General features: G+C 35.4%; 1 protein-coding gene across 32 annotated transcripts in view; it reads left to right on the plus strand.

Annotated features, from left to right (window-relative positions):
* PTPRD (protein tyrosine phosphatase receptor type D) overlaps positions 1 to 27,375 on the plus strand; it is a 2,309,169-nt gene that overhangs the window by 2,083,583 nt on the left and 198,211 nt on the right. For 22 of the 32 annotated variants that reach the window (XM_054519906.2, XM_054519907.2, XM_054519902.2 and 19 more), the window contains 5 exons: positions 11,620 to 11,808; positions 13,756 to 13,773; positions 15,358 to 15,468; positions 18,851 to 19,120; positions 21,964 to 22,545. In XM_054519906.2, the coding sequence (XP_054375881.1) occupies positions 11,620 to 11,808; positions 13,756 to 13,773; positions 15,358 to 15,468; positions 18,851 to 19,120; positions 21,964 to 22,545 (1,170 nt within the window). Of the gene's footprint in view, positions 1 to 11,619; positions 11,809 to 13,755; positions 13,774 to 15,357; positions 15,469 to 16,128; positions 16,882 to 18,850; positions 19,121 to 21,963; positions 22,546 to 27,375 lie in introns of those variants that run through there. The other 10 variants (XM_054519909.2, XM_054519910.2, XM_054519931.2 and 7 more) reach the window with 2 other exon arrangements.

The following is a 27,375-nucleotide window of genomic DNA, read 5'->3' on the forward strand; positions in this document are numbered from 1 at the left end:
CAGATATTGTCATCGTTTGTGTGAAATTGGTAATAACAGTTGGAATGTCATTTAAATAGTCATGGTGTTCAAGAGGGCCTTAAATAAAGTATATATTTAAGAATGTTTGTCAGAATTGGGAAAACAATGCTTGAGTATATCTAGCTACCCAGAAGCTTTGGGAATAAGTCTATGTATTTCTGATAATATGAATTAATTATAACAGTTTACTTCTATATAATTTAAAATTTTGAAATGATCCCAATCTTATAGAAGAGTAGAAACTACGGTACAAAGAACTTATTATTCCTGAACTATTAGAGAGTTAATTGCCGACATGATGCCTTGCCTTTCATTCCCAAATACTCAGATTTATACAAACAGGGAATACTCCTACCTAACTACAATGGGACTATCAAAATCAGGAAGTAAACATTGATGCATCATAACCATCTAATTCTTAGATCCACGTTCACTTTCGATCACATTTTGCCAGTTGTTCTTACTTGTGTTTCACCAATTATCCCCATTCAAGTTGTTATAATTTGCCACAGAGACTCCAGTTCAGAATTATATTTTGTACTTGTCAACCTGGAAGAGTTCCTCAGTCTTTCTTTGACATTTCTGACCATGACAGTTTTGAAGATAACAAGGCTGTTATTTAACAAAATGTTATTGTTTGGGGTTTTGCTGATGTTTACTGGTGGTCATATTTAGGTTATGACTCTTTTCCAGGAATATTGTGGAAGTGATGTTATATTTTTCTCAGCACAAGAATTTGAATTATCCCATTAATGATGTTATTAACGTTGATTTTTTAATCAAGGTTGTTTCTGTGAGCCTTCTCCAATGTAAAGTTACTAATTTTTCCTTACATATTTTATTATTATTTTAAAAATAGTTAAAATTTTTAAAATTAAAAACTTCAAAATTATTTGTCTTTAATGGTATTTTTAGGACTACTACAGTGCTTAGAATACAGCAAAATCGTGTAAATGGGAGCATTATTTTTTAAATTAATATCATTGGCATCAGCAGCAGCATAAGGAGCATCATTTTTGGTTTCTAATTGCATACTGCAAATTTAGGAGATGCTTAAGACTTTCCCTATCATTTAGTCTCTCACAGAGTCCTTTCTTTATATTTAATAAATTTATGTAGGGAGTCCCTTTGATACTATGTAAAGATACTATTTCTCCTGAAACTTTTAATTTACTCAGTTATTTATATCAGTATGGATACATGTCTTTATTTTACTCAGTGTGTTATAACTTGTTAATATTGTCTTTTTTAATTTTCGTGTTCAAGTTGTCCGATATTTGGTCAATAAGAGCCCCTTTAAGCTGGCTTCTGTGTACATTTAGTATATACCTTTCATTCTTTGAGTATTTTCTTATACAACAGGATAATTCCAGGTGTGTCTCATTCTTTCCTTGTCCCAGTCCTAACTGGAATCAGTGATTTCTCTAAGGAGTTTTCTGAAGGGAAGCTTTCTGAAAGGAAAGTGTTTCCTTTCACTGGAGAATGGTATTTAGAAACCAAGATCTGAATACAAGGTGTGACCATTGCTGTTGGGTATTACTGCTCCCAGCCTCTCTTGGCTCAGCTAGGGAAGATGTGTTTGGTAAGTTTATATAAAGAATGTATGTTTGTGCATGCATATTCATTTACAAGTCATATATATGTGTGTATATATATATGTATACATATATATTTAAAATGATACGTATAGTATATGTATACAAATGTGTATATATATACATATATATTTAAAACTAGGTGTTCACACCAATACTGTTAGTTCCAATCCAACACTACACAATTGATTCTGATTTTCTTTTTTTATAACATTCGATGGCTTAGAAAATTTATTCATATATACTTACATTTACCAAAATATGGTGAAGAAACCACATTGTTTCTTCTCATAAAACATTCTCATAGAATGTTTTCTGTAGTCCCATTTGATTGAGCTTGTTGGTTTGTAACTTTTTACAAAGCTAACAAATAATGGATGCAGGATCCAAATCCAAGTCTCTTTCCATGTTTACTATTTTTGTCTCTGTGCCTCTTTTTCTAAAAAACAAGAATAAAAAATTATTTTCTAAAAATAATAAAATTCATTTTATGATTTAAATATACATTTCTGTAAAGTGCTTAATTATTTGAATATTCAAAGTAAGGTAAACATTTGGATGGATGTAAAGTGTGAGTATAATGACACCTGCTTGTTGCTAAATATAAATTGATAGGGAATAATGAGATTTGTGAAAGTGGATGGATATTGGATTTTATCTAAATGAATCCCATAGAAAGGAATAAATGTGTTTCCCTGATTCCTAAGCATTTAGTTAAACGTTCAGGTATTAACAGTGTTGCTAGGTAGTAGGAGAAGGTACTTCTTTTTTTCTCAATGAATTTATTTGATTATGAATCACAAAAAGGGTAATCATTTGCTAAGGCCAAGCACTAATAACAGTATGCCTTAACTTAATGCAATGTAAAATTGGAGCTACCACATTTAGACAAATGATAATTAAATCTAACTGGGGTTTATGTTCTGCTATGTAGACATTACTTGGTAATTTGTAGGATAATTGCATACATTGCTTCTAAACAGTTTGTTTTATTCTCTGCCAGGAGTACCTTGCAAACTCCTCAAAATGTGAGGAATATTTCATGAAATGGAGCTTTGCTCTGTAATGCTCTGTGGGTAGCTGGTTTGTATGCTGAATATTTAGTAGCTGCTAATGAGGCTTTTAGCTTATCAGTGTCCAGTTTTCTATTCCTGCATGGCATGATTCTATGAGAAATCTTTCGAGACTCTTGTATCCACTGACTGCCTTTAAGAGATACCTAAATCTACTCTGAAATAAAAGCTTAGCTGATTGATTTATAGCCATATTAAGACAAGCGTACTATCTGTATGTAATAACTTGCAAAGAGGACCTTGGGAAAAAAATTTTTGTGTCTTGTTCATAATTACTTTTTTGGGAACAGATCTTATATTTGTATGTTCCATTTGGAATGTCATGTATTAACTGTCGGTTTTTTTTTTCTGCTTTATATAGTTTCTTTCTGACTGGACTAGCATTTGATTTGTAATTAGAAACTATATGATTTTTTCAATTTTATTCATATGCATAACATTTTGATAATGGCCCAAGAGCCCAACTTTGCTAGAAAACGTTGATTTCACTTTTATTTCTTTGCTCTTTATTTTTCTGTTTTCAGTCCCTTATTCAATTCACTTACAGGAAAATTGACTTTGAATAATAATGGTCATGATGTCAACACAGTACAAATTATACCCTGCTGCCATCTGGAATGGTGAAAATAAAAGCTTTATTTACACTGTTTCCTTTAAGAAAAGAATGTTTTTTCCTCTTCTTCAAGGACTGTATTCTGGAAAGAAAATGGTGGTTCTTGTTTGTAGCCTGATACTGTGATTCATTTTGAAATATAATGACTTGAAAACTCATTGTTCGACAAAGTAGCAAATACACCATGATAATCCTCTGCCTTCCAGCCTCTGAGACACTGATCTGTCTCCCTGTCCAGACAAAGCTTTGGAGTAGTCATTATTAGTCCCATAAACAGAAGAGGGACCTTGTGGCCCAAAGTCATAGGGTAGATATGTTAGGTCTACTTATATCTGCTTTTCTGGTCTCTGTACTGACTTTTGGTGCCTGCTCATGGCAGAAGGCCCGCCATTCACAGCCCTTCCTAGGTAATTAAATAGAAATTACAGAAGGGCTAAAGGTATAGGCACAGTAGTAAATCTCAGCTCTCTAGGAAAATTACGTGACAATTATCAGCCTTTTCACACTCTTCCATTTCTCATCTACCTTGTACTGGCTAACAGACATGGCAGAATTCTCGGTCTTCTAGAACCAATCCTGAGGGAATGAGAAGCCTATAACGTATGTATATATACACACCCACATACATATATGTGTATATATGTGTGTGTATATGTGTGTGTATGTATGTATATATATGTGGATTTTTAAAATGTAGATCTATTTTTAAAGTATTATTACATCCCATGGAACTTACGTATCTAGTCCATGCCATTTAAAAAATAAAAGTAAAGGATGACCAAGTATTCAAACTTTTTTGTTGTCCCATTCATCATGAGTTGACTCTGATTAAGAGTTTCATCACTATATGATGAAGATTTATTTGAAGAATAGCAATTTGCATAGAGGAAACATGACACAATAAAAAGACACCAAATCTAGAGCTGAAAGACTTTCTTTAATTTTTTTTTTTTTTACTGCATGTAGGATATGAAACAAATAACAATATTACTGAGTTTTTGTTTTATGGCCGCAAAAAATGATAATGATACCATCCTTATTTACCTCAAGGAACTCTATTAAGGTTCAAATATTTGTATTTTAGAGATACTGGGCATTATAGTGCTTTGTAATAGGTAAAATTTTAAATTTGTCTAATATGATCTTCTTACTAAATTCCATTCTGTTAAAGGTGGGATTTAGTAAGAGCATCATATTAGACAAATCTCGTTGAGAGATTTCCCCTCTCCAGAGCTGAACAATTAATGGAGCTATTAGAACTAGCTTATGGAGACTTTGTACAGAGGTGTTTCTTGATTTATATCATTTTCCCAAACAGTTATTTTCAGAATGTTAAGAAACTTTTGAGATGAAAAAACAAAACTCTGACTTCTTGGCATCATCTTTTTAAAAACTATTTTCTTTAAGAAAGCCATATAGGCTTCTTCACATGACCTACTCCCCAAGATGAGGAATACTTAATTCCCCTTCCCTGAATAATTAAAAGAAAAATGCCTGCCATGATATAGGGAAAAACAGTTGGTTCCAGGGTTTTCAGTTGTTCACAACAACCTTTGACATCCCAAATATTTAGAGCTATTTTTAAAATTCATTTTTAGAAACAAATCATGTCAATATGGATTTTATTTATTTGTACTGTTGATTGATCAAAGAGCCTAAAATCTTATTCAAAGGGAAAAGAGGGTATTTATTAGCTTTGCAGAGGTTACTTGGCACAAACACCACCCTTTAAATTTGATTGCATGTCTAGATAATCCCTGTTTTTTATGATTTGCATAGAATATTTTCTCATTTGCAGTTTATTGCTGCACTTCTTGTTTTATCAAGCCTTAGAGTCACATGCCTCTGATCCCTTTAGATCTATTGCTGGAGCTTGGAATAAAGCAAGTACATATATGCTAGTATTTTACTAGATGCCAGACACTAGTGCCAGGCAGCACTAGGCACATTTAATGCATTATCTAATTCAATCCTCCTGTGTATGTGCTTGGTACTATTATTATTTTCAAAGAAGCTAATTATCCTGCAGATACAATTAAATCACAACAATATAGAGATTATCTAGATTACTTCATACCCAGTGCCTGGCCCAGTCCAGCACAAAGGAGGCCTTCAATAAATATTTGTAGAATGAATGATGCCATCTATTGACTATCCCGTAGGTTTTTAGAACTAATAGTTCAAATTATCTTCTTGTTTCAATATATAGTGTAATTTTCATAAATATCTTGTTTTAAAGTATCTATTTGGCCACCTTATTTGACCACCTTGAGACCAATATGTATTTAAATTTTCCAAGAAAGTTTATACTTTTTCTTAAGTATAAAAATCCACTGACTTGCTGCTGCATAAAACACTACTGATTCTCTGACAGGTGAAAAAAGTCCATATATATATATGTGTGTGTATAATATATATATGTATAATATATATGTATAATATACATATGTATAATATATATGTATTAAAATGACAGTCCTAGAGTATATATATATATATATACTCTAGGACTGTCATTTTAAAAATATGCTGCATATTACTAGTCTATCATTTTTCTTGTTTTCTTATGTTATTGAAAACTTTTCTCACTCAGTCTTTCCACCCTTCAAAGAAAAGAAATCACTCTTGTTCTGTGAGAGTATATGAATGACTCAAACCGTAAGATGTCCAGTGACTTAGAAATCTTTATTCCTGTCAGTGAAGGAAGACCCAGATTGTTTGCCTCAACAAAAAACTGAGTGGTTCACTCCTGGGCTTTTTCAGCCATTAGTTTCAACACCAAGAATTCCATCATTATTCTATAGATAGAATAACGGTAGAATATAGATACATGTTCTGTTGTGTTCTTTGCAGTTTCATTGTGTTTATACATGTGGTTTTGTCATGTCATGCTTTTGACACGTAGGAACTTACAACCAATATATGAGGGAAAGCCTCCTGTAAAATGAAGAAAGCAAGGACTAAATTGTGTTCTTCTCACATAGCAACTGTGATAAATTAAGGAAGGAAAGCATAAATTGCATATTCTCAATGGAAGGAAAACCACTTGCTGACAAAACTAAAGATTGTGAAAATAAAGTCACAAACAGCCATTTTTGTAAGTCTCTAAGTCTAATACTCCTTATGACACTAAAATAATGAGACTATGAGATAGCTTTGCCTCTTAATAGACTGATACTCAAGGAGACCAAATGGGTAGTCACAAACAGTTGAAGAATGACTGTTTCAGTGAATGGCATTGAGGAATGGTATTTCAATGAATTACATTCCAGGAGGAATTGAGAGATACCTCATGAGTGAGTGCTGAAAAAGTAATTGTCAAACCATCATAAAAATGTCTAATTGCGAGTATTTGTTGAACATTGGGAAGGTTACAAAGGAAATAGCAAATAGCTCCTGCCCTTCTGTAAGCTTGTTAAGAGTTCACACTTATATACTAACTATTATTACAGTTTATTGATAACACTAGTTGGGGACTTTTAAAGAGGAGCCACTCTGAACTGTTTGAAACTTAGAAAAGTAATTCCAGGGGATGAATGCTTCACTATAACAACTGCTTGTCTCTTCATCCATATTGTGTTTTTGTTTTATTGTACTGCCATTACTGCTAAAACCTCTGTATTGTCAATGATATCTAAGTGTTCAGGTATACTTGCCAAATTTTTAAATACTGCACTTGAAGAAGCATACCATTGATGTAATTGACATGCTTTTTCTTCATAAACATATTTGTGTTAATCTTAAAAATTGAGATTTTTCCAAATACCATGGCAAACAGTTCTTTATTGAAGACTACGTTAAATCAGTTGGGGTCAGAGTCAAAGGACTAGTCTGGTTGAATTCACGCAGCAAGAGCCCTAACAAGATCAGGCAAGAAGAGCTACTTAGGACGACCTTGGAAGGGGCCTGTAGCCTTAGCAGGCAATTTAGATTTTCCTGGCTTCCTTTCAAAGAAGAGATTCAGTGTTTGTGAAAGTGGAGTGAAAGTAAGAGCATCATTAATATTGTTTATGCATGAACCTGTTACTTGATCATTCACAGATATGTAAGGCATGACTACCTACAAAACAGTGTCAGACTATTTTCCTCATGGAATCATTCCCTTCAAGTCCTGGGTAGGTCAGGGTTGTTAATAAATTCTACCACAATGGGAAGTTAACTCTGGAAAATGCTCACATTCATTTTTCTCTTTCCTTAATGGAACTGAAAGTTTTGTATCAGCATATTTCATTAAGATACCAACAGATTCAAAGAGTGTGCTATATTTCCAGGTCTATTATAGCTGCCATTCCAAACAAAATATATATGACTCTATGATTCACTAAGCACAAGTATGTAGTAATCTGCCCTTTAATGGCCTCTCAAAATGACAGACCAAATGGCTTTTTGAAGGTCAAGTCTGATTTAAATTGTTGATGAATTAGTAGCTAATTCTGCATGATTGAATATTAATATGGAACAGTGATAAGTAAGGCACTTTAAAGCTTAATGAGCACATTAATGAATAGGACAAAATGTTTTTCTTTTCACCTCATGTAAAAGTTTAAAGCTACTAGCATATTGACAATTTGTTAATTTTTGCTAGCTGCTTTTTCCTGTGAAAGTTTGTGTGGTTAGGGTATTAAGGATATTGATTTGATTCCCAAGTTCCTGGTACCACACATTTGAGGAGCTGTCAAAATTGATGTTATCAAATGGCCAAGGCAGTTTTATATAAATCACTAATAAATGTAGAGGGTGAAGAAAAAAGCAATTAACATCTTCTAAACTACACCCATGGAGATAAGCATTCCAATTAGAAATTTCATTATTTCTACAGTTTGTTTTATGTTGAATACTGAGTTTTATTGCCAAATACCTGACAGTCAAATTGGAAACAAGCCACAACTGTCAACGTGTAACGGCTCTGGCTATTTGAATCTGTTACATTGTGATGTTTCTCATGAAAATTTAATGAAGAAAGTGCATTCAAAGAGATTCTGTGCAAAGGGGGATGGATAGAATTTAATTACCCTTATTAAAAATAAGAAAGGAACGCTCTTTACATTTTCTGTCCCATTAGTATGCAAGAAAGATTATCTTTGTTGTGCACTCGTGTATATGAAAAGGGGGCTCTGCAGTGTTCTTTATGAGCCCGGAAGGAAAAGAAAGGTCGGAAAATGTATTAGACTGCTTTTCAGGCGGGTACAAGTCAATTTTGTCGGCTATCCCCAAGGTGAGGACTATATTTCTTATAAACGGTTATTAAATCTAGATTTCTTTGGTAAGAGCCTTTAGTAAGTGGCTCAACAATCTTAAGCCTTTGGCACTTGCCACTGATCAGCACTGAATATTGGCTCAGTTCTTCCGAGAGATGAACTTGTAGAAGAAAAGTAATGACTAGCAGAGCAGTATTTATGCAGGCAAATGTAACTAGTACTTAAACACCATGGGAGAGATACAGTGTCCTAGGACATACAGAAACCACCCAGGAATCGCAAGGTGATTTTTGATTAACCTAAGTTGGTTGCTTTAAAAATGGAACATAACAACAACAAAATCTAAGAGCTTTTTCAGAAACTCATTTTTATGAAGGCAGTATAGTTGGTGTTGGAGCACTTGAGGTAAATTACTTTTATCCTTTGAAGCACTTTGTGTCAATAGCTGCCAAGTGAGATATTTAATAATATAATGTGTGTGGTACAGCAGCTATTGATCTTTCTGCTCTTTATTCCCCCCAACAACATCAGAACTATGTTGTAGATGTAAATATATTGGCAAAACCTTTAAAGACATAAAGAACAGCCTGATGAAATTCATGTGGAATAGATTATTAAAACCAACATAGCCTAATTTGCATCCCACTTTTAATTTTTAACTTTCTCTTGGAGCCTTGAAAAATCATCTTGAAATTCAATTTTTAACTACTGTTTCTGACACTTGTCTACTGTAGACCTCTGCTTGGCTGATGATGTGTAAACATTCACAAAAACAATGTATTACTGCTTCCACAAATGAGCCACATCTTTCAACTTAAGTGAAGTTTAGCTCATTGCAGTTAATTATTTTTATAAGTGTCTTTAGTACCTGGCCCTAACTACCTGGTCTGATAGGAAGGTATTATGTCATGAATCAAGTGTCAAATCAAGCTTGCCTCAGCTTCTTTTGGTCTTTCACAGACTGTGTTAGTAAAAGATAGAAACTTTCTATCCTGCCCAGCGGGAGAGCCAGAGTCTACGCTTTTCCTTAATAGTCCATCAATTTTATCTTACAATAACTGCATCATTTGTTCACTGAAATTTCTCTTTCCTGGGAGTTTTAATCTTTGGTAGCATCTTACATTCTTTCACCATTCACATCCAGAATCTCTCTGGTTCCTAACTATTTAACTGGTTGCCTCTCTACCAGAAGTTCTGCATAGTAGGATATATATTTTTTTAAACAGTCACTGATATATATTCATACTTAGGCTTAGGAATCACTGGAGTTTCTCTTAAAATCTGGAAACCCAGGCTAGCGTGATGGCAAGGGAGCAGAATACAGATGAAACATGGAGGAACTCCTGGTGTGGAGGGATAAACTCGTGAGTTAATAAGTACAAGACAGTGGATTTGAGTAGCCGCTGCTATGGTAGCTCTGAGGAGGAAAGAATGAAATATGTTTGAGAGAATTTGGAAAAGATTTACAAAGAAGGTGACTTTGGCTGCATGGCTTCCTAGAAGCACGGAATACCCAGCAGACATGATTTGTCTGGGAAGTGGTGAGAATTTCAATGTGGGCAGAAGAAAAATTTCCTATGAGAGAATTGATCCCTAAGAGGCTGAGAAAAATGAGACCTGATTGAGAAAGACTTTGCTAGTGAGGTTTAGGAGACTGAGTTTACCCCTCGGCTCTAGAGGGAGAGAGTTGGAGAACACATGCTGTTGACTGACAACACGGTGGAGGCATCAAAATGGAGCTTCTTTATTAGAAATTGTAACATAACTTCAGTATGATTCACCATCAACTGTGGATTCATGGATTATACTGGAGCTTGTAGGAGGCACCCAAGGAGAAGCGATATGCCAGATCTGATGATATCTAATGTTCTGCTCACTGCTGTTTATGCTTTCGAGTAATTTTAGAATTGGTGGCTTATGAAAATTTATCAGTGGCGTGAGGGGGTATTGATTAAATCAATGCCAGACTCAATTGGAAGTAAAAATATTTCATGATCACGAGTTAATGGGTACAGCAAACCAACATGGCACAAGTATACATATGTAACAAACCTGCACGTTGTGCATATGTACCCTAGAACTTAAAGTATAATAAAAAAAATTCATGATCTTCAAACAAATGGCCATGTTCTAATTTGGGTAATTGCCACCCATCTAACTAAAATTCTTTCAATGCTTAGATAGAACACACCTTTCTAATCCTGGCTAGAAGAGCTGGCAATGTCAGTTATCAGTGTGGAGCATGATTGTGGGATTTAAGTGATTTTAATTTCTCAAGAGCTGGGATCTGGAACAGTTTCGATGTGGGTAGCAAGAAGTGAATTTTGCATGAGTTGGAGATTCAACATTTAGGAATTTCAACTTTTTAATTACTGAAAATGGTGCAGATCTTTGGGATGGAGAAAAGCATTCTCTTATCCCTGTAAGGAACATGTGCTTTTGTGCCATTAATAAGGAGTTACTTTTGCTCTTCTTTTGCAAAGCATCCTCAGACGATTTCCTGGTTAATTGAAACTCTTACAAAGTAATCAATTTGGGTTGAACCTTATGCTTGTGTGGGAAAACATAGAGTTATAAGAAAAACATACCAGCTTTGAAGCAGATAACGTGACCTAGCTTCTGCTTGTTCCTCAAGTACTCTCCAAGCTGACACTGCTGGCTTCCATGCTTCTCTCTCGGCAAAACCTTTCCTACCTCAATGCCTACACTTGTGACATTCCCGAATCTTTCTAAAATCTCCTTCTCCCCTTTTTGAGACTTGGCCGATTGTGTTCTTTCCTAAATGCCAACTTTAAATCAAAGCTTCCTCTGAGTACTCACTGATCTCAAGCACAAACCCTATAATTATTTCTCCCTCTTTGCTCTTGGAAAACTCACTGCATCCCCTCATCATAGTCGGCCCCGTCTGAGTTCTGTGTTAGTCTGTTGGCCTCTTACATAGACTGTTTACTCTTCTGATCAGTAACAGCATTGTGACTGTGTTCTAATTTATTAGTGCCTGGTTTGTGTTAGGTTCTCCACAAGCACTGAATAAGGTAAAGAGAGATTTCTGGGGAATCTCTTGAATTTGGAGCATCTGACTTATTAACTGAATGTTTCTATCACCTTTTGTCTTGCAGAAGATCAAATTCCCAGGGGCTTCCCTACCATTGACATGGGCCCACAGTTGAAGGTGGTTGAGCGTACTCGCACGGCCACCATGCTTTGTGCAGCCAGTGGTAATCCGGATCCAGAAATCACTTGGTTTAAAGATTTCTTACCCGTGGACACAAGCAACAACAATGGTCGTATTAAGCAGTTACGATCAGGTAGGGTCTTGTTACTATTTCTACTAACTCCTAGAGAATTTTTTTTTAAATTTTTCTCTCTCTTTATTTTTAATTTTAATTTATTTTTTATTTCTAGGTACTGATTTTTCTCCCTCTTCTCTTTCTCTGTTACTTAATGGGTGGTCCATGTTTGTGATGTCATAGCCTGTTTCAGAGTCTGTCTTTCTACTTTTCTCTGTGTGTTTTGCAGCTTCTGTTTAATCCACATTGCTCACTGCTGTGACTGTATTTTTGGTAATTTTTTAATTTACTGCTTTTTTGCAGTATTTGATGGATCCATTTTCTCCTCTTTCTTTCTTCTTTCTCTGTTTTCTTTTGAAACAAATGTATTTCAACATTGGACTTCATTCAGAACTTGCAAGGAGTTCCAATGGTTGTATCCATTAAAAAATAAAGTGTTCATATGAAACCCTAAAATGATTCAATTTTATTAAAGTATGTTTTCTGCTATCTTTTCTACATTTGAACTCATCAAAGTACCAAAGTTTAGTAAGTCTGGGCACATCTGCTTTCTTTTCACTAATACACAAAAACACAGAAACATTATCTTGTGAGTAGCCAGATGTATTTTTTTAAAAGTCTTTAGAAAATACCAGTAAAAGGAGGGGATTTTTATTAATACTATGATATCATTGTGAGTGAACATTTTCTACACGTTAGCCACAGTAGTGTGCGCCCATCAAGGTTTTTGAACCCTCCAGTGACTGGATCTACAGAAGTCTGCTTTTGGTGTAGACTCCAGCTTTTGCTGTTTTCTCTCTCTCTTTACCCTGTTCTCCTTTTCCCATTCCCATCCCAAGTTTATGCCTTTGCTCTCTTAGATTAAAAGTAGAGATAATTCTAAATTTCTTAAGTTTTAGAGCCTGTCCCTAGGTAATTTCACAGGGACATATAATAATGAGCTGTTTACTTTGACATTGGTAGTAATATTGGTATAGAATTCTAAGTTGTTTAACTGCCTGTCTTCCCAGAATTCTCAGCTTTTGACCTGTCCTGTGATGTTAAAGCGTCTTGTTAACTGCCTCTTTTGCTTGTTGTCAGCAGAATTGTGTAGATTAGCATTCTGTTATTGTAAATAAAGAATTAATTATTCACATGTAACATAGATGATTTAGTATATAAAGCTTTAACTCTGAAAAATTTGTACCAAATTATAAGGAATATAATAATATTTTTATGCTGTCTTTCTTCTCTCCGTATTTAAATCTCCAGAATCTATTGGTAAGTGCTTAGTTCTGAAGCGCACTTCAACCCCACTAATTTCCATATCCAGAATATTATTATTATTATTATTATTAATAAAATGCATGGCATGCATTTTACTAACTGTCAGTGTAGACACCAGATCTCTGTAGTGGCTCCCACACACACCTCCACAGAACTGTTATCGTAAGAACACTGTGCAGGAAAATTAAATAGTACACAAGTTATGGCACACCAATGTAGCATAGCAAATAGTATAAGATATCCAATCAACAGTGTTTGTTTCCAGTTAGTCTTTAGCGTTTCCTGTCACAGTATATATATATATGCATATCTATATATATACTTAAATAGATTAGCCAGTGTTTTCCTAAACTATGTCTTTAAAAATATTGTATAATATTTTTTAAGAGATATGAGGCATATAAGATATAATTCTAACCCTATATGACCCCAGACCTGAGAACTCAGTTGCTTCTCTGAGAAAGGCAATGCTGCCTATTGCGGTCTTTACCCTCTGTGGTATAATGCAACTTGTTTTTTATGATCTAATAATACTATCTAATATATTCCTGTTTTACCAATATAGTAATTCAAGTTTCTTTTAAGACCTTATTTAATTCTGTAAATCTAATTTAATTCTTCTCCCCAGCCCTAGCCTCCTTCTTCTCGTACTAATGCTTCTTCTTTCTAATCTTATTTGCATTCATATTATCCACCCAGGTGGTACACCAATAAGAGGTAAGAGTGCTGAACTAACGTTCACAGAATGATCTTACTCATTCTTTCTGTCCTTTCATCCCTCTCATCTTTGTCCTGTTTTCAGCGTCATTCCAATAATGTCCATCAACTTTTTTTTTTTCTTTGTACTGTTTGGTTATGATCAGTGACTCTCATATTGTGAACTTTCCTTTCCTTTTTCTTTCTCTCTTTGTTTTGTTCATTTCTTTCTTTATGAAAATGATTATTTAAGTTGTGATATGCTTCAAAGAAAGCATATCCAGGTCTTTAGACCACAGACCAGTCACAGCGTACCATCTGTCCCTCTTTTTTTTTCCTTTTCTTCTTCTTCCTTTTTCCTTTTTCTTTTTTTTTCTTCTTTTTCCTTTTTTTTTGTCCAATCGGAGAAAAAAAAAGATCATTTTTTTTCCTCCTTAGCTGTTCTTGTTCTGGACCAAAGCCAAGGTGGTCTGGAGAACAGTGGCAGACATGCAGAAGACACCCTGGAGCATCTGCTTTTTGTCTTTATCTTTCAAAAGGTTTTTGCTTTTGTTCTTCAATTCTTTTTTCTCTTAATGTCTTAAAAGTCAAAGAATGACTCCCCTTTCCACCTGATCCCACTCGTCTACAATCTGACAGCAATGCTTTTTTCCCCACTTCTTTTTTTCTTGGATTACTCGTCTCCGGATTTTTGGATCTTCTGTCCTTCAGGCTATGGAAACAAAAGGTGCTCAGTATTCTTGGTGGTATGTGGTATTGATGGTTTTTCATACTTTGACTCAGTGTGCATTTCTTTTGTAATTCTTGTTTTGTATTTTTCTTGGGGTTTTGTGACACCACACTGCTAATCCCACTGGTGGATTTTGATGGGTGTCTTAGGGGATCCATCTCAGGGTCCTCAAGCAGTGGTTGGTTGGCTCTTCCTTGTGGCACAGGCCATGCCTTTTAACTTTTTAAAAATCTTCTAATTCAACTGCTCTTTGTTTTTCAGCAAACGTAATAAATGATTGTAAGTTGTGGAAAACTGTCTTTCTTTTCTTAAAAATCTGCATGTCTTAAGGGAGTTTTGTTTCTTTAAGTGATATTTTGATAATTTATAATGACTAATTTTAATTTTTTGCTTTGTGCAGCCTTTTTGTGCTCGCTGCGTATTTTTGGCTCTCTTCAGCAGAAGACTTTCTTGAAAACCCAGCCTGGTTTTTTTTGAGCGTACCTATCTTTTGCGCCACTTTTGGTACCAAAATGAAACAAAACAAAACAAAAAATTAATCTTTTGTTTTATTTAAAAGCCATACTTCCTTGAAGCAGTCTCACCCATCTTCATTTTATTAGTCTAGGAAATAAGAGTGTTAATTATGACTAGAAGTCTTGCTTGGGAAAAGAAATATTGATTTCTAATGCTAGCATTGATGATGTAAAAAAATAATCTCTATATGTTTTTCTCATCGCATCATTTTCTGTCTGTGCAACTTAGCAAGAGATTGAATCGACGTTGAGTGGACCTTCGCTTTGCAGGGCTTTTCATATTGTTAAGAGGTTTAGCTTTCTGAACTGACAAAGCCTTCTCTGATCATCTCTTTGGCAATATATTTTATATCCATACAGGAGCCCTTCAGATTGAGCAGAGTGAAGAGTCTGACCAAGGAAAATATGAGTGTGTTGCCACCAACAGCGCGGGCACTCGCTATTCCGCTCCTGCCAATTTATATGTCAGAGGTAGGAATGACATAACCCTGGCATCGCTTCTTCATTCAGGCTCAGGGGGAGTTGAGACGCCGCAGGGTCCGTGTTGTTATATTAGTAGTTAACAAGCTGGTTTGGTAATAGTGACCGTAGCTGAAACACGTTAGTAAATAGAAAAGTTAAAAATTTAAAATATGTTGTTTAACTACAAAAGACAACTCTTGAGTATAATCTATCCTGAGGCTTGGAGTTTGTAAGTATATTTGCATTTTTACATCTTGGTTTCTATTTTTACTGCATTGATTGAACTGTGCTTTGCATTTGTTTGAGGTTTTCTTCTTTTTCTTTCTCTTTTTTTCTGTTGTTTCTCTTCTGTTTCCTTATTAAACCCCTGAAATAATTGCTTGGTGTGCTACTAATCAGTTCTCTGTGCACTTCCAAGCATAAAGGTGTTTATGTCTTCATGACCCCCGGCTGCTGAAACTGTAAGGACGAAGCTGCTAACTCTTTAAAACAAGTGCTACCTGCAAATAGCACAGTTGTATTTCTGTCTTTGTATACTTTCTTAATTATAAACACATAGTATTATATATACATGTATATTCATATATGTGCACATATGTGCACCTTTTTGTTTGAATTATTAAGACTTACCAAAACATTTAGTTTTTTGATTGCAATGGAAAAGTGTATTTTAAATAGTAATGTGAGTTGTCCTTGAGACAAGAATGAATTATGAGGATACATTCATATGTTCTCATGAAGTAATAGAAATGATTAAACTGTGAGCTCATGAATGGCTATGCCTTTCCATTCAACTAGAAAGAGGTATTTCCTCTTCCCGAGAGTTCTGAAAGCCAGTTCCTGTAGTTTTTTTTAATCCAGTGGAAGTGTTCTTATTCCTGGTCTACATATCTGTGAATAACCGCAAAAGCATGGGTGGGGGTGGGATTACAGAAAAGACTGAGAGGGCTTTAAGTTACAATAGGATGGGTTCCCTTAAGAAAATACCTAGCTTGATTTTGAAATTTTTGTTAGAGGTAATTTTGTTTCCCTGGGGATGTTTTTCTCTCCTTTCTTTTTTATGGAGCCTGGGGTGGGGAAATATGAAGAAAGCCATTTCTTCTCTAAATTCTTTGAAGGTCCCTTGATCCTTTTTCCACAATAGTGACCTCCCTTGCTGCATGAGGCATGTGTACCTTCTTCCATGGAAAATTTCAAAATGATGCTAGCTATTGTTTCTAATACCATGTTAGTCTGTGAGATATTGCTAACTTTTCCAGCTGAGATAGGAAGGATGAACTAGAGCGAATAAAGATGTTCAAGTAGCAGTTGAAAGCCTTGATATGGCCTTTTTACTCTCTCTGTGTTTCCCTTGTTTTTCTCCTTTCCTCATTTCATTGTGTTCTGCATCAAACCCCCTACATCCCTCAGAGCTGCGAGAAGGTTGGTGTGTTTTTTACTTTTTACCCACCTTACAAAACTATTAATTAAACCAATAACAAAGAATACAAATGAAATGAATGTAGCTGCATTGTGTTCTTCTTTTGGTTAATGGTATGTTTTAGCAGAGAATGCCCTGGCCATGGCTTCTGGTGCTTGCTGGTGGTATCTAACTGTGGTGCATGATGGGAGAGAATGTACCTGGGTGCATGGTAACTGGTAACACTTAACTCTCTAAGGTCCAGTGAACTTGGTCAGTGTTCCTGCTTTCCTTCCTGCTCCACTGTCCCCATCTCCCACCCTGCCTTTAATTTCTGTCTTTTAAGGATGCCTGCTGCCCATAGAATGACTTTTTCTAGTTTCTCCCCTAATCCCAAGCATGAAGACTAAACTCTCCTCCATTTTTCTTGATATGTTCTTTGATACCTCAGAGTCTACACTGGCTCCTGCTTGCTTTGTGTAACCTCTGTGAATTGGCTGCAGGAGGCATGCTTAGCTTTCTCTTCTTCTCCTATGACTGTCATTCACCCATGAGGCCATTGCAGTGAGCCATCTCAAATCAGCAGAGGTTTATCTCGACCTTAAGAGCAGCCAAAAAGTTTTCAGACAGAATTACTTATCTTCTTCTTGGGGTTATGAGGTTACTTATCAGTTTATTTATAATTTTTAAAAAAATCTTTATTAAATGTATTTAAGGTGTGCTCCCTAAAGATTACCCTCTAGATCTCAAATTCTTATGGTATGACGTTTTGCCAGTAAAAGCCCCAGATGAAACCAATTTATCTCTCACCTTCTCCTTGTATCACATCCAAAACACGTTTACTTAAACACACATAAACCTGCAGATTATCTGAAGCAGGAACACTGAACTGTAATTGCTTGGTAATTTTTCTGTGTTATGTTGCTTTAATATGATCTCTTCTCTTAATGTCGTGTCCCGCTGTATGTTTTAGATCCAGTGTCCCTCAATTTGAATGTGGGCATAAAAAGCCTTTTAAAAGATTTTGTTGTCATTTATGTTGTTTTACCTTAGATATGAATTGAATGGAATCCTGTATGTGAAACACCCAGCTCCCTTTCTGAATTTGCAATCCTTACCTTTAACAACTTGAGCTTAATCTACTACTATCTTTCAACCCTGTCATCCCCTAAGTCCGTGTGTTTCAATCATTATACTTTACCTCCCCCTTTCGTGTTTATTTCTGTTGCCCCATTATTTCTTCTGCGGTCATTGCTGTCTTGGATTCCAGCCATCTTTCAATATACTTAGCACGGGCCTTGAGATTCCATCTTGTGCATGCCTTGCATGACCCAATCCAGTATCTCTACTGGTGTTAGCCTGTTTCTTCTTCTGTGACTGTAAATCAATATGTATATACATTTCTGTGTTTGTTCCAGTGTTAGTGTGAGGTCTTGAGGCTGCATCCACTATGAATCTGAAAACATAAAGTGCACTTTCAGTGTACTCTAGGCGATGTTTTCCAGGGCTGGGATGTGACAGTGTGGTCCCACACCTACATTCACATCAGCTGGAAGTGCACAGCACTGAAGTTGGTTTTGATACTCAACTTAAACATGCCGGTGACCTTCCAGCCCCCTTTTCTGCATATACATGCCTGCATAGAATCATTGTTATATGCCTGCATGTATATGTTTTTGTGTTTATCTTATGCATGATGTTTGTGTATTGTTAGTTTGTAGATAGTTTTTTGTGGGGCCCTTGTAGGTCTGAATCAACTTTTGTATGAGTGTGTCTAAGATATCAATGACTAAACTAAATAAATAATTCTGTGTATACACACACCATACTTGTATGGTCTGTATTATCCACAGTTTTTCTTTATGTTTTGTTTTTGGACAATCCACAATGTTTCAATTGTTGAATCGTGTCTGTACGGTGCATGTCATGTGTCTAATAATCCACTTTTTCTTGCCTTGTATATGTTATCATTTCCCTTGTGTTTTGTTCCAGTTCGCCGTGTCCCACCAAGATTCTCTATCCCACCCACTAATCATGAAATCATGCCAGGCGGAAGCGTTAATATCACCTGTGTGGCCGTGGGGTCACCAATGCCTTATGTAAAGTGGATGTTGGGGGCAGAAGATCTGACACCTGAAGATGATATGCCAATAGGAAGAAATGTGCTAGAACTGAATGATGTAAGACAGTCAGCAAATTACACCTGTGTTGCTATGTCAACACTGGGTGTCATTGAAGCAATAGCACAGATCACTGTCAAAGGTATGCTCAATGGATTATGCTTTGAGGATCTGGGTACACTCAAGCCAAGTGACTAATGCCTCTAGAAAGCCCATCCTTGAAAATCTAAAATAATTCATTATTCAGCATTTTAAATGTGTGTATAACCTAATCATATGTATGGTATTATATAACATGCATAAGCCTAGATAGGCAGATTTTTTTCTTCGAAGTATCTGGCAGCCTATGTAGAGATAATCATCAGAATATTAAAAGACAGTCCGTAGAGGCCCAGGCACTACCCAGACAGAACTAGGAATTTTAGACATGGTCGACCATTATGGTGGGACTGATGTGTACAGTCTACATACTGGACCAGAACCTTGATAAGAACCCCAAGAAAAGTCAATATGAGCATTAATAAATGCTTAAAATTTCTAAATACAAAGGAAAAAGAAGAAAAAAAGTTGAAATCAACGTAGTCTAATAATAGATGATTTAACTTTTTGGTGGGCACTACTATTAAAAAATCAAAAGGCAAGTAGGAGTATATTCTGTTTTAGTTTTACCTTTCACCTTGCATAGATGAGTGCTCAAGAAATATTCTTTCCTTTGTTAAACAGACTAAATGTAACCAAAGTACTATATTACATGAATATTTTTGAACTAAAAAGAAAAAGAGTACAAGCATGTAAGGATACCGTTTTTTTTCCCCCAGTGTTTATAGAATTCTAGAAAGTGTTTGCAAATTGAGTCAGACATAGGGCAACTTAAGTTTTCTGCAGATGGCTAGAACTATTGCAAAATGAACACAAATTATCTTCTTTTCCTAGGCAATGTTGTAGGCATTTGGAATTCAGCAGCAAGTAAGAAGTACAAGTTTGCTACTCTTGAAAAGCTGCCATTCTAGGGGGTGATCTTAGAAAATGCAATACACATGTTATAATTGGTATCGTATCTCTAACCAAGCATTATATCAAATATATGCTATATAAAACTAATGACATGAGAACAAAGGTACACATTGTCAACATTTACAATCGTGAAATAATGTTATATTGTGTAACCTTAATATAATAAGCACACATGTATTTATCCGTACATTACAGACATAAAACCTGTACTGTACAATAAATGTGACTTAGTGAAACTAATAATGTCAGCTAAATATCAGTGAGCACAACTTTAATTAGCAATATTTGTATTTGCTTTGAAAGTTCAGAAAGACATGTAGGGGAAATCTGGATCACACACAGCCTTGAAAAATGCCCGGCCAGAATATTTAAACAAATTTCATTTTATTATTATTTTCAGTAAATTCCCTTGGCAAAATATTATCATTCTGTAGTTCTTTGAGTAGTGTGTAAATATTGAATCACCTTTTTTATAATTACCATTTCAGCTTTAAATATTTGAAGGTTTGCTGAAGACCTTTAAGAATTCAAAAGCAGGGGCCACTTTAATATTTTGTTCACCTTCTCATCTTTGTTTTCCTGACTCTTGCCACTTCCCTGTCTTTTCCATCTCAAAAATAAACAAATAAAACATAAGCGTGAATCTTCATGGCAAATTAAAATAAATCAAAACAAAAGAACAGGTTGAAGAGAGTGAGGAGAATGGGTGCTGACTCATTTATTCAGTTAACTGTTTAACGATTCTCATTAAAAACTTACTGAGTGCCAGGCAGCATTCTAGGCATTCACAGTTTTACAGTAAGTCAGAAGTACAAGTTTGCTGCTCTTGAAAAGCTGCCATTCTAGGGGGTGTTATACTTCTTGCCTTTATGTTGGCAAGGAAACAGGGACACTAATGGGCTGATGATATGGATGTCACCCTTTGAGATTTCTCTAAAGAGTCAACTATTAGAATGCCCCTTCCTGCCCTAATATCACTGCGTTTCAGAATCATTGTTTAGAATGAGGCACTTGAATATGAGGTCAGCAAGGCAGACAGTTTATATTTTTAATTAGTAGTATTTTGATTTGTATTCTTCTGCTAAAAAGAAACAATTAGACCTCTAAAAAGATGGATTTTATTGCAAATATTTGTCATGTAGCTACATCGGATATTTCTGATGTGGAATATAGAATGCATATTAATATGACCATAAAATACCTTAAAAAGTGATTAGTGAATGTGCCTTAATTTAGTTCCTTCAGCAATTTTTAAATATTAAGAATAAAACGTTGATTTGAAATTTCTATTCTTCTGTACCTTAAAATTTTTGGTTTTTCATTTATAAGAAAATTTTTAGTAATGGTACTATGTCTTACCAGAATATAGATTCTATTCTTTCATAGCAATTTAATTTCATTTCATTGTATCCTACATTTTGTTCTTTTCAATGTTTATTGGTATTTCAGTTATACCATTTATTTATTGGGGCAAGGGGCTAATTGGTCAAGCTTTTGGAATAATAATAGTAATAACTGCAGCTAATACTAAGATTTTTTGTGGGTTCCAGATACATTCTAAGAATCTTAGTGGATTGGCTCATTAATCTTCACAGCAAACCCATGAAATACAGTCACATACAGCTGTACAATATAACTTTAATAATAATATTTTTCCCATTTCCACATGAGGAAACTAAAGCAAAGAGAGGTTAAGAAATGCATGCAGGATCACTTAGCTAATAAGTAGAGGATTTGGATACAAGCCTAAAAATATGCTATCAAGCCCTTCTAGGAAAGCAGGATTTGTGTCACCTATGTATGTTTTACTGTACTTCTTGGCCATTCAGAAAACTACTCTTTGCTATAATTTCATTTAATTAAATCTTCAGTAGATACATAATCCTGTCATTTTCATAGTAGAGTTTATAGATTCTTGAAACATTATAGAGATGATGGGCAGTCATTGTCTTTTATCTTCCCCCATCCAAGCCTTACCCAAACCTCCAGGAACTCCTGTAGTGACCGAGAGCACAGCTACAAGCATCACACTGACGTGGGACTCTGGGAACCCTGAGCCTGTTTCTTATTACATAATTCAGCATAAACCTAAAAACTCTGAGGAACCTTACAAAGAAATTGATGGGGTGGCGACCACACGCTACAGTGTCGCTGGACTAAGTCCCTACTCGGATTATGAATTCAGGGTTGTTGCTGTCAATAACATTGGGCGGGGGCCTCCCAGCGAACCTGTGCTAACACAAACCTCAGAGCAAGCGCCATCCAGTGCCCCAAGGGATGTCCAGGCACGAATGTTGAGTTCGACCACCATTTTGGTACAGTGGAAGGAACCTGAAGAGCCAAATGGACAGATCCAAGGATATAGAGTTTATTATACAATGGATCCCACTCAACATGTCAACAACTGGATGAAACACAATGTAGCTGACAGCCAAATCACTACTATTGGCAACTTAGTGCCCCAGAAAACATATTCTGTCAAAGTCCTGGCTTTTACCTCAATTGGAGATGGTCCACTTTCAAGTGACATACAAGTCATCACTCAGACAGGAGGTAAGTTTGGTTCAGGATGGGAAGTAGGGCAGGAGGGAAGGGCTGGTGCAAAGAGGTGAGAAGGACAAAAACAAAGAAATAACAAAGATTGTATGGATTTTAATTTTTGAGATTTAGGGCTTCAAAGCAAGAGATGATAGATATCTGAAAAGGAACAAGCACGGACATCTGAAAAACTAATCGTTTTGAGCAGAACAATGCATTAACACCTCTTCTTTTTAATTTGTATGGGAATGACTTGAAGACTTCTCTATATGAGATAGAAAAATGTCTCCCCCATGCCCAGTTTTGAGAATAGAAAAACTACACTTCTTTGTAATAGCTAGTATGGTTGAGTGGTCTCAAAAGAGTGTTTAATTTGTGTAAGATTGGATGGTTCAAAGCAAAGCTAAAAAATAAAACTGTTACAGGGCCTTGGGTATTTAAATGGCTTATATTTGCCAGAAGCTACTGGCTTAAAAATAAATATTCTCTGAGTGGCTTTAATTTCTGTTTTTCTCCGTGTGGCCTCAGTGGATAAAGAAAGACAGTTACCGAGATCTCAGATAGAACTTTGGGGCCTGATTGATTAACTTTGCTAAGAGCTACAGCAGACATCAGACTATTTTATGAAGGAAAACTTGGCCCTCCCAGTGGTTTTATTTTCCTAAGAGGTTATCAAACCTCTTTGGTCTTTGATTCAAGGTGATCAGTTTGGCTTTGGGCTAATATAAAATAACAGGCCTCTTCTAAAGTTTATTCTTGAGCCAGGCACAGTGGCTCACGCCTGTAATCCCAACACTTTTGGGAGGTAGGTGGATCACTTGAGGGTCGGGACTTTGAGACCAGCCTGGCCAATGTGGCAAAACCTCATCTCTATTAAAAATACAAAAATTAGCTGGGCATGGTAGCAGGCACCTGTAATTCCTGCTACTCAGGAGGCTGAGGCAGGAGAATCACTTGAACCCAGGAGGTGGAGTTTGCAAGTTTACAATGAGCTAAGATTGTACCACTACACTCCAGCCTGGGTGACAGCAAGACTCCATCTCAAAAAAAAAAAAAGTTTATTCTTGAGCATCTGAGAGCTACTTCTTTGACTCCTTATTGTGTTGGTATCTTTTAAACCTGCATTAATCTACAAATGTTTTGGCAGCATGCTGTTGGCTTGTTTTGAAATCTACATAATAATCATATTATTGGAGACAGTATAATCTGTAGACATAACTCATTGCTAATCCTGGCAATGAATTAATAAATTTTCTCAGATGCCAGTACTAGATGATGTATCTATCATCTATTTCACTGATACCTGTGAATCACTGACTTGTTTTTATGTCATGGTCTTTATATGAAGTATGTTTAACTATTTGTCCTTGCTTCTAGGAATCTCAGAGCACATTTATATTAATAGTTTGCCTGGCTTTATTTTCATACCATTATTTGGTTCTTATTGGCTTGTTCATGGATTTACTCTTTTCTCTATGACATTGTATGAAAGCCAGCTACAAAAATATGTCTCACCACAGTTGTATTAAAAACTATCCATATATCTTCTCTATGTGCCATTTGCAGTACTTCTGTATTTATTTGCTGTAGTAACATGCAGAAAAAAAATACTGTAGGCCGTTCTTACCAAAAAAGCTTCTCATTGGGAAATGTAGACATCTGTAAATCTTGTTCTGCTTTTTCTTGACTAAAAGTGGTTAACTATTATGAGATTGCTTTTTATTATACTTTTTTAGCAGCTACATAACAATTAAAAAATTCTAAGAAATTATATGGGAACTTACATTCCACTTTGAGCTTTTTAAATTTCTCAGCTGTGATATTTTTTCAATCCCTGGTCTTGGAGTAACATAACCAAGGTTTGAATCTCAAGCTTTCGTTTATTAGCTGTCACCTTAGGTGATTTATGTCATCTCTCTCTGAACTTCAGTTTTCTAGTCTATAATAATAACCACCTTATAGAGTGTAGTGGTTCTATTTGTTTTCTAGTGCTCCTGTAAAAAAGAACCACATACTAGGTGGCTTAAACAACGGGAATCTATTGTCTCACAGTTCTGGGGCCTAGGAGTCTGAGATCAAGGTGTTGGCAGGATTGGTTCCTTTTGAAGGCTGTGAGGGAAATATACTTAATGCTGCTGCCCTAACTTCTATTGGTTGATTTGCTGGCAATCTTTGCTGTACCATGACATGTAGAAGCATCATCTGATCACTACCTTCATCTTTACATTATGTTCTTTCCATAAGCATGCCTGTGCCCAAATTTCCCTTTTTACTAGTACACCAGTCATAATGGACTTGGGGTCACTCTTATGGCCTCATCTTAACTAATTCCATTGCAAAGATCCTATACTGAAATAAGGTTATGCTCTGAGGTACTGGGGATGAGGATGTCAACATACGGATTTTTGTGGGATGCAATAAAATTCATAACAGGGTATAGACTCAATAAAATTCATAACAGGGTATAGATTAGATAATGGAGGGAAACACTTTGTAACTTAATACGTAAAACGTTAAATTATTAATATGTAATCATCATAATAGTAGCTAACATATGGAGGACACTATACTGTGAACTTTGCATGTATTTATTCTCACAAACCAATTAGGCAGATGTGGAATTATCCCACTTGCCAATGAGTAAATTGAAGATCAAAGAGGATAAAAAGTGATTCAGAAACTTGCCTTAGGTCGTAAGGTTACTAAGTGGAAAAGTAGAATTTAAATCCAGGGATTCTGGATACTTTTAACCACTGTGTTAGTCCATTTTCACACTGCTATAAAGAAATACCCATGACTGAGTAATTTACAAAGGAAAGAGGTTTAATTGACTCACAATTTCACATGGCTAGGGAGAGTTCAAGAAACTTAGAGTCATGGCAGAAGGTGAAGGGGAAGCAAGGACCTTCTTCACATGGTGGCAGGAGAGAGAAGAGCAAAGGGGGAAGAGTCCCTTATAAAATCATAAGATCTCGTGAGAACTCACTGACTATCACGACAACAGCATAGGAGAAACCACCCCCATTGTTCAGTCACCTCCCACCAGGTCCCTCCTTTGACACATGGGGATTACAGTTTGAGATGAGATTTGGGTGGGGACACAGAGCCAAATCATTGTCAACTACTATTACCTTTTAAATTAATAATTTGCTTAATGTGATAGTTTTTGTGTTTTTATGCCGACCTAGGTATTCAATAATGAAAAGAGGCAGGAGAGAAAAACACAATTGTTTCATTTAATCATATATTTATCTAGGAATTATACATAACTTACTTCTGAAACACTGAGGTAGCTATTAGATTATTCCAGTGCAGAAGTACATGAAAACATTTAGAAATGAAAAAAAAAAAAAAACAAAGCTAAGTTTATCTAAAAGAAGTGGAAGGGAGAGCATTTTTATGAAAGATCATTACACTCAAGCAGTAAATCTGGCTGAAATTTAACTAAATTTAAATAAATTTGGCTCTAAGTTTTATAAGCACAAGTTTAAACGTAGAAATCTATAGTGTTTCATATTTTTATTTTCTGATGGCAGGAAGATTATCTAAGAAACAAAATTTTTCCTAAACCTAACCCAACCAAAATGTGAATCTTAGACAATTGTGAGAATCCTTGTATTTAGAATGCTAAATGAAAAACCCTGATGCCTTCAGTCACAATTTATTGAAAAATATAGAAGTAATGTTTAAGTAGACAGACCATATCTTTATTTTTTTATATTACCAGTGGACAGAATATGACATTGAATCATAACTCAGTGAAGGTAGCATTATCAGAGGGGCAACTGAGTTACTGTGAGCTGGGGACTCTACTTTCAAAAGCTCTGATTTAACTTAATGACAGAACTCAGAAAATCTAGATGAACGGGACATGGCTATATTAGAATAGTTCCCACTCTGTTTGACTAACATTTTTACATGAAGATGTTTCCAAGAAACTTCCATAATAGTTTTACTTTTAATACCTGTTGATTGAGAAGATATATAGTGATGTAATGACTGCCTGCCAAGGCTCAATAAGCTAAGAAAACCTTCCAAAATAGCACAATGATTTGATCTGTTCTATAGGCTTAATTAAAAAGGCCAGTGGATATTAGTGGACACCTGCCAAAAACAATGATGTTTGTTCTGATGTAATTAATGCTGAGCTGCTCCTTTTTCTTGTTACTGACTAAAGAATTCTTAGGATGATTGCTAGGATGATAACCATTATGAAATATAAAATTTAAGGATATGATTATTTTCACTGCAGTTTTTCTCCTCTAACCCTATAAAAATTTACTGATCAATAATATGTAGCAATTGAAGTACATTTTAATTACAAATACACAGAAATGTACATTTTGCTGTCTTCTGTATCTAAAAGGTACTCATTTAATTTTATTATCTTTCATTCTGTGACATTCACATTCCTATTTCTGTTTGAAACCGGATTCCAAAAGAACAGTATTTAGGATCAAAGTGAGTTTAAGAGAGAAGCCTCACTTTTGATTTTATCAAACATGAGTCACACAGATGGATATAAGTGAAGGATTGACATAAATTTGTATATTTCTGGTAATACAGAAAATGAGAATATGATCTGTCTGTTTTACAGCCAGAGAGTTTTTCTCCTTGATTGTGAACATTAGTACAGTTGACTGTGTTGAGTAATCTTTAAATGGTTTTAAATATGAAAAGACTTTCATTGAGATGATTATTTTCTGAAATATAGGTCAGTCTTCCCAGTTCTCCATAGCTCTAACTTCTGGCATTACAAAGTCACTTGCAACTAGTTTACCTTGAAAATATGGGGAATATATGGCCATTGACAAGGGAAGTATTTATATTAAGCCAGAAAAATAT

The sequence above is a fragment of the Pongo abelii genome, chromosome 13, assembly GCF_028885655.2.
Source record: "Pongo abelii isolate AG06213 chromosome 13, NHGRI_mPonAbe1-v2.0_pri, whole genome shotgun sequence".
Classification (NCBI taxonomy): Eukaryota; Metazoa; Chordata; class Mammalia; order Primates; family Hominidae; genus Pongo; species Pongo abelii.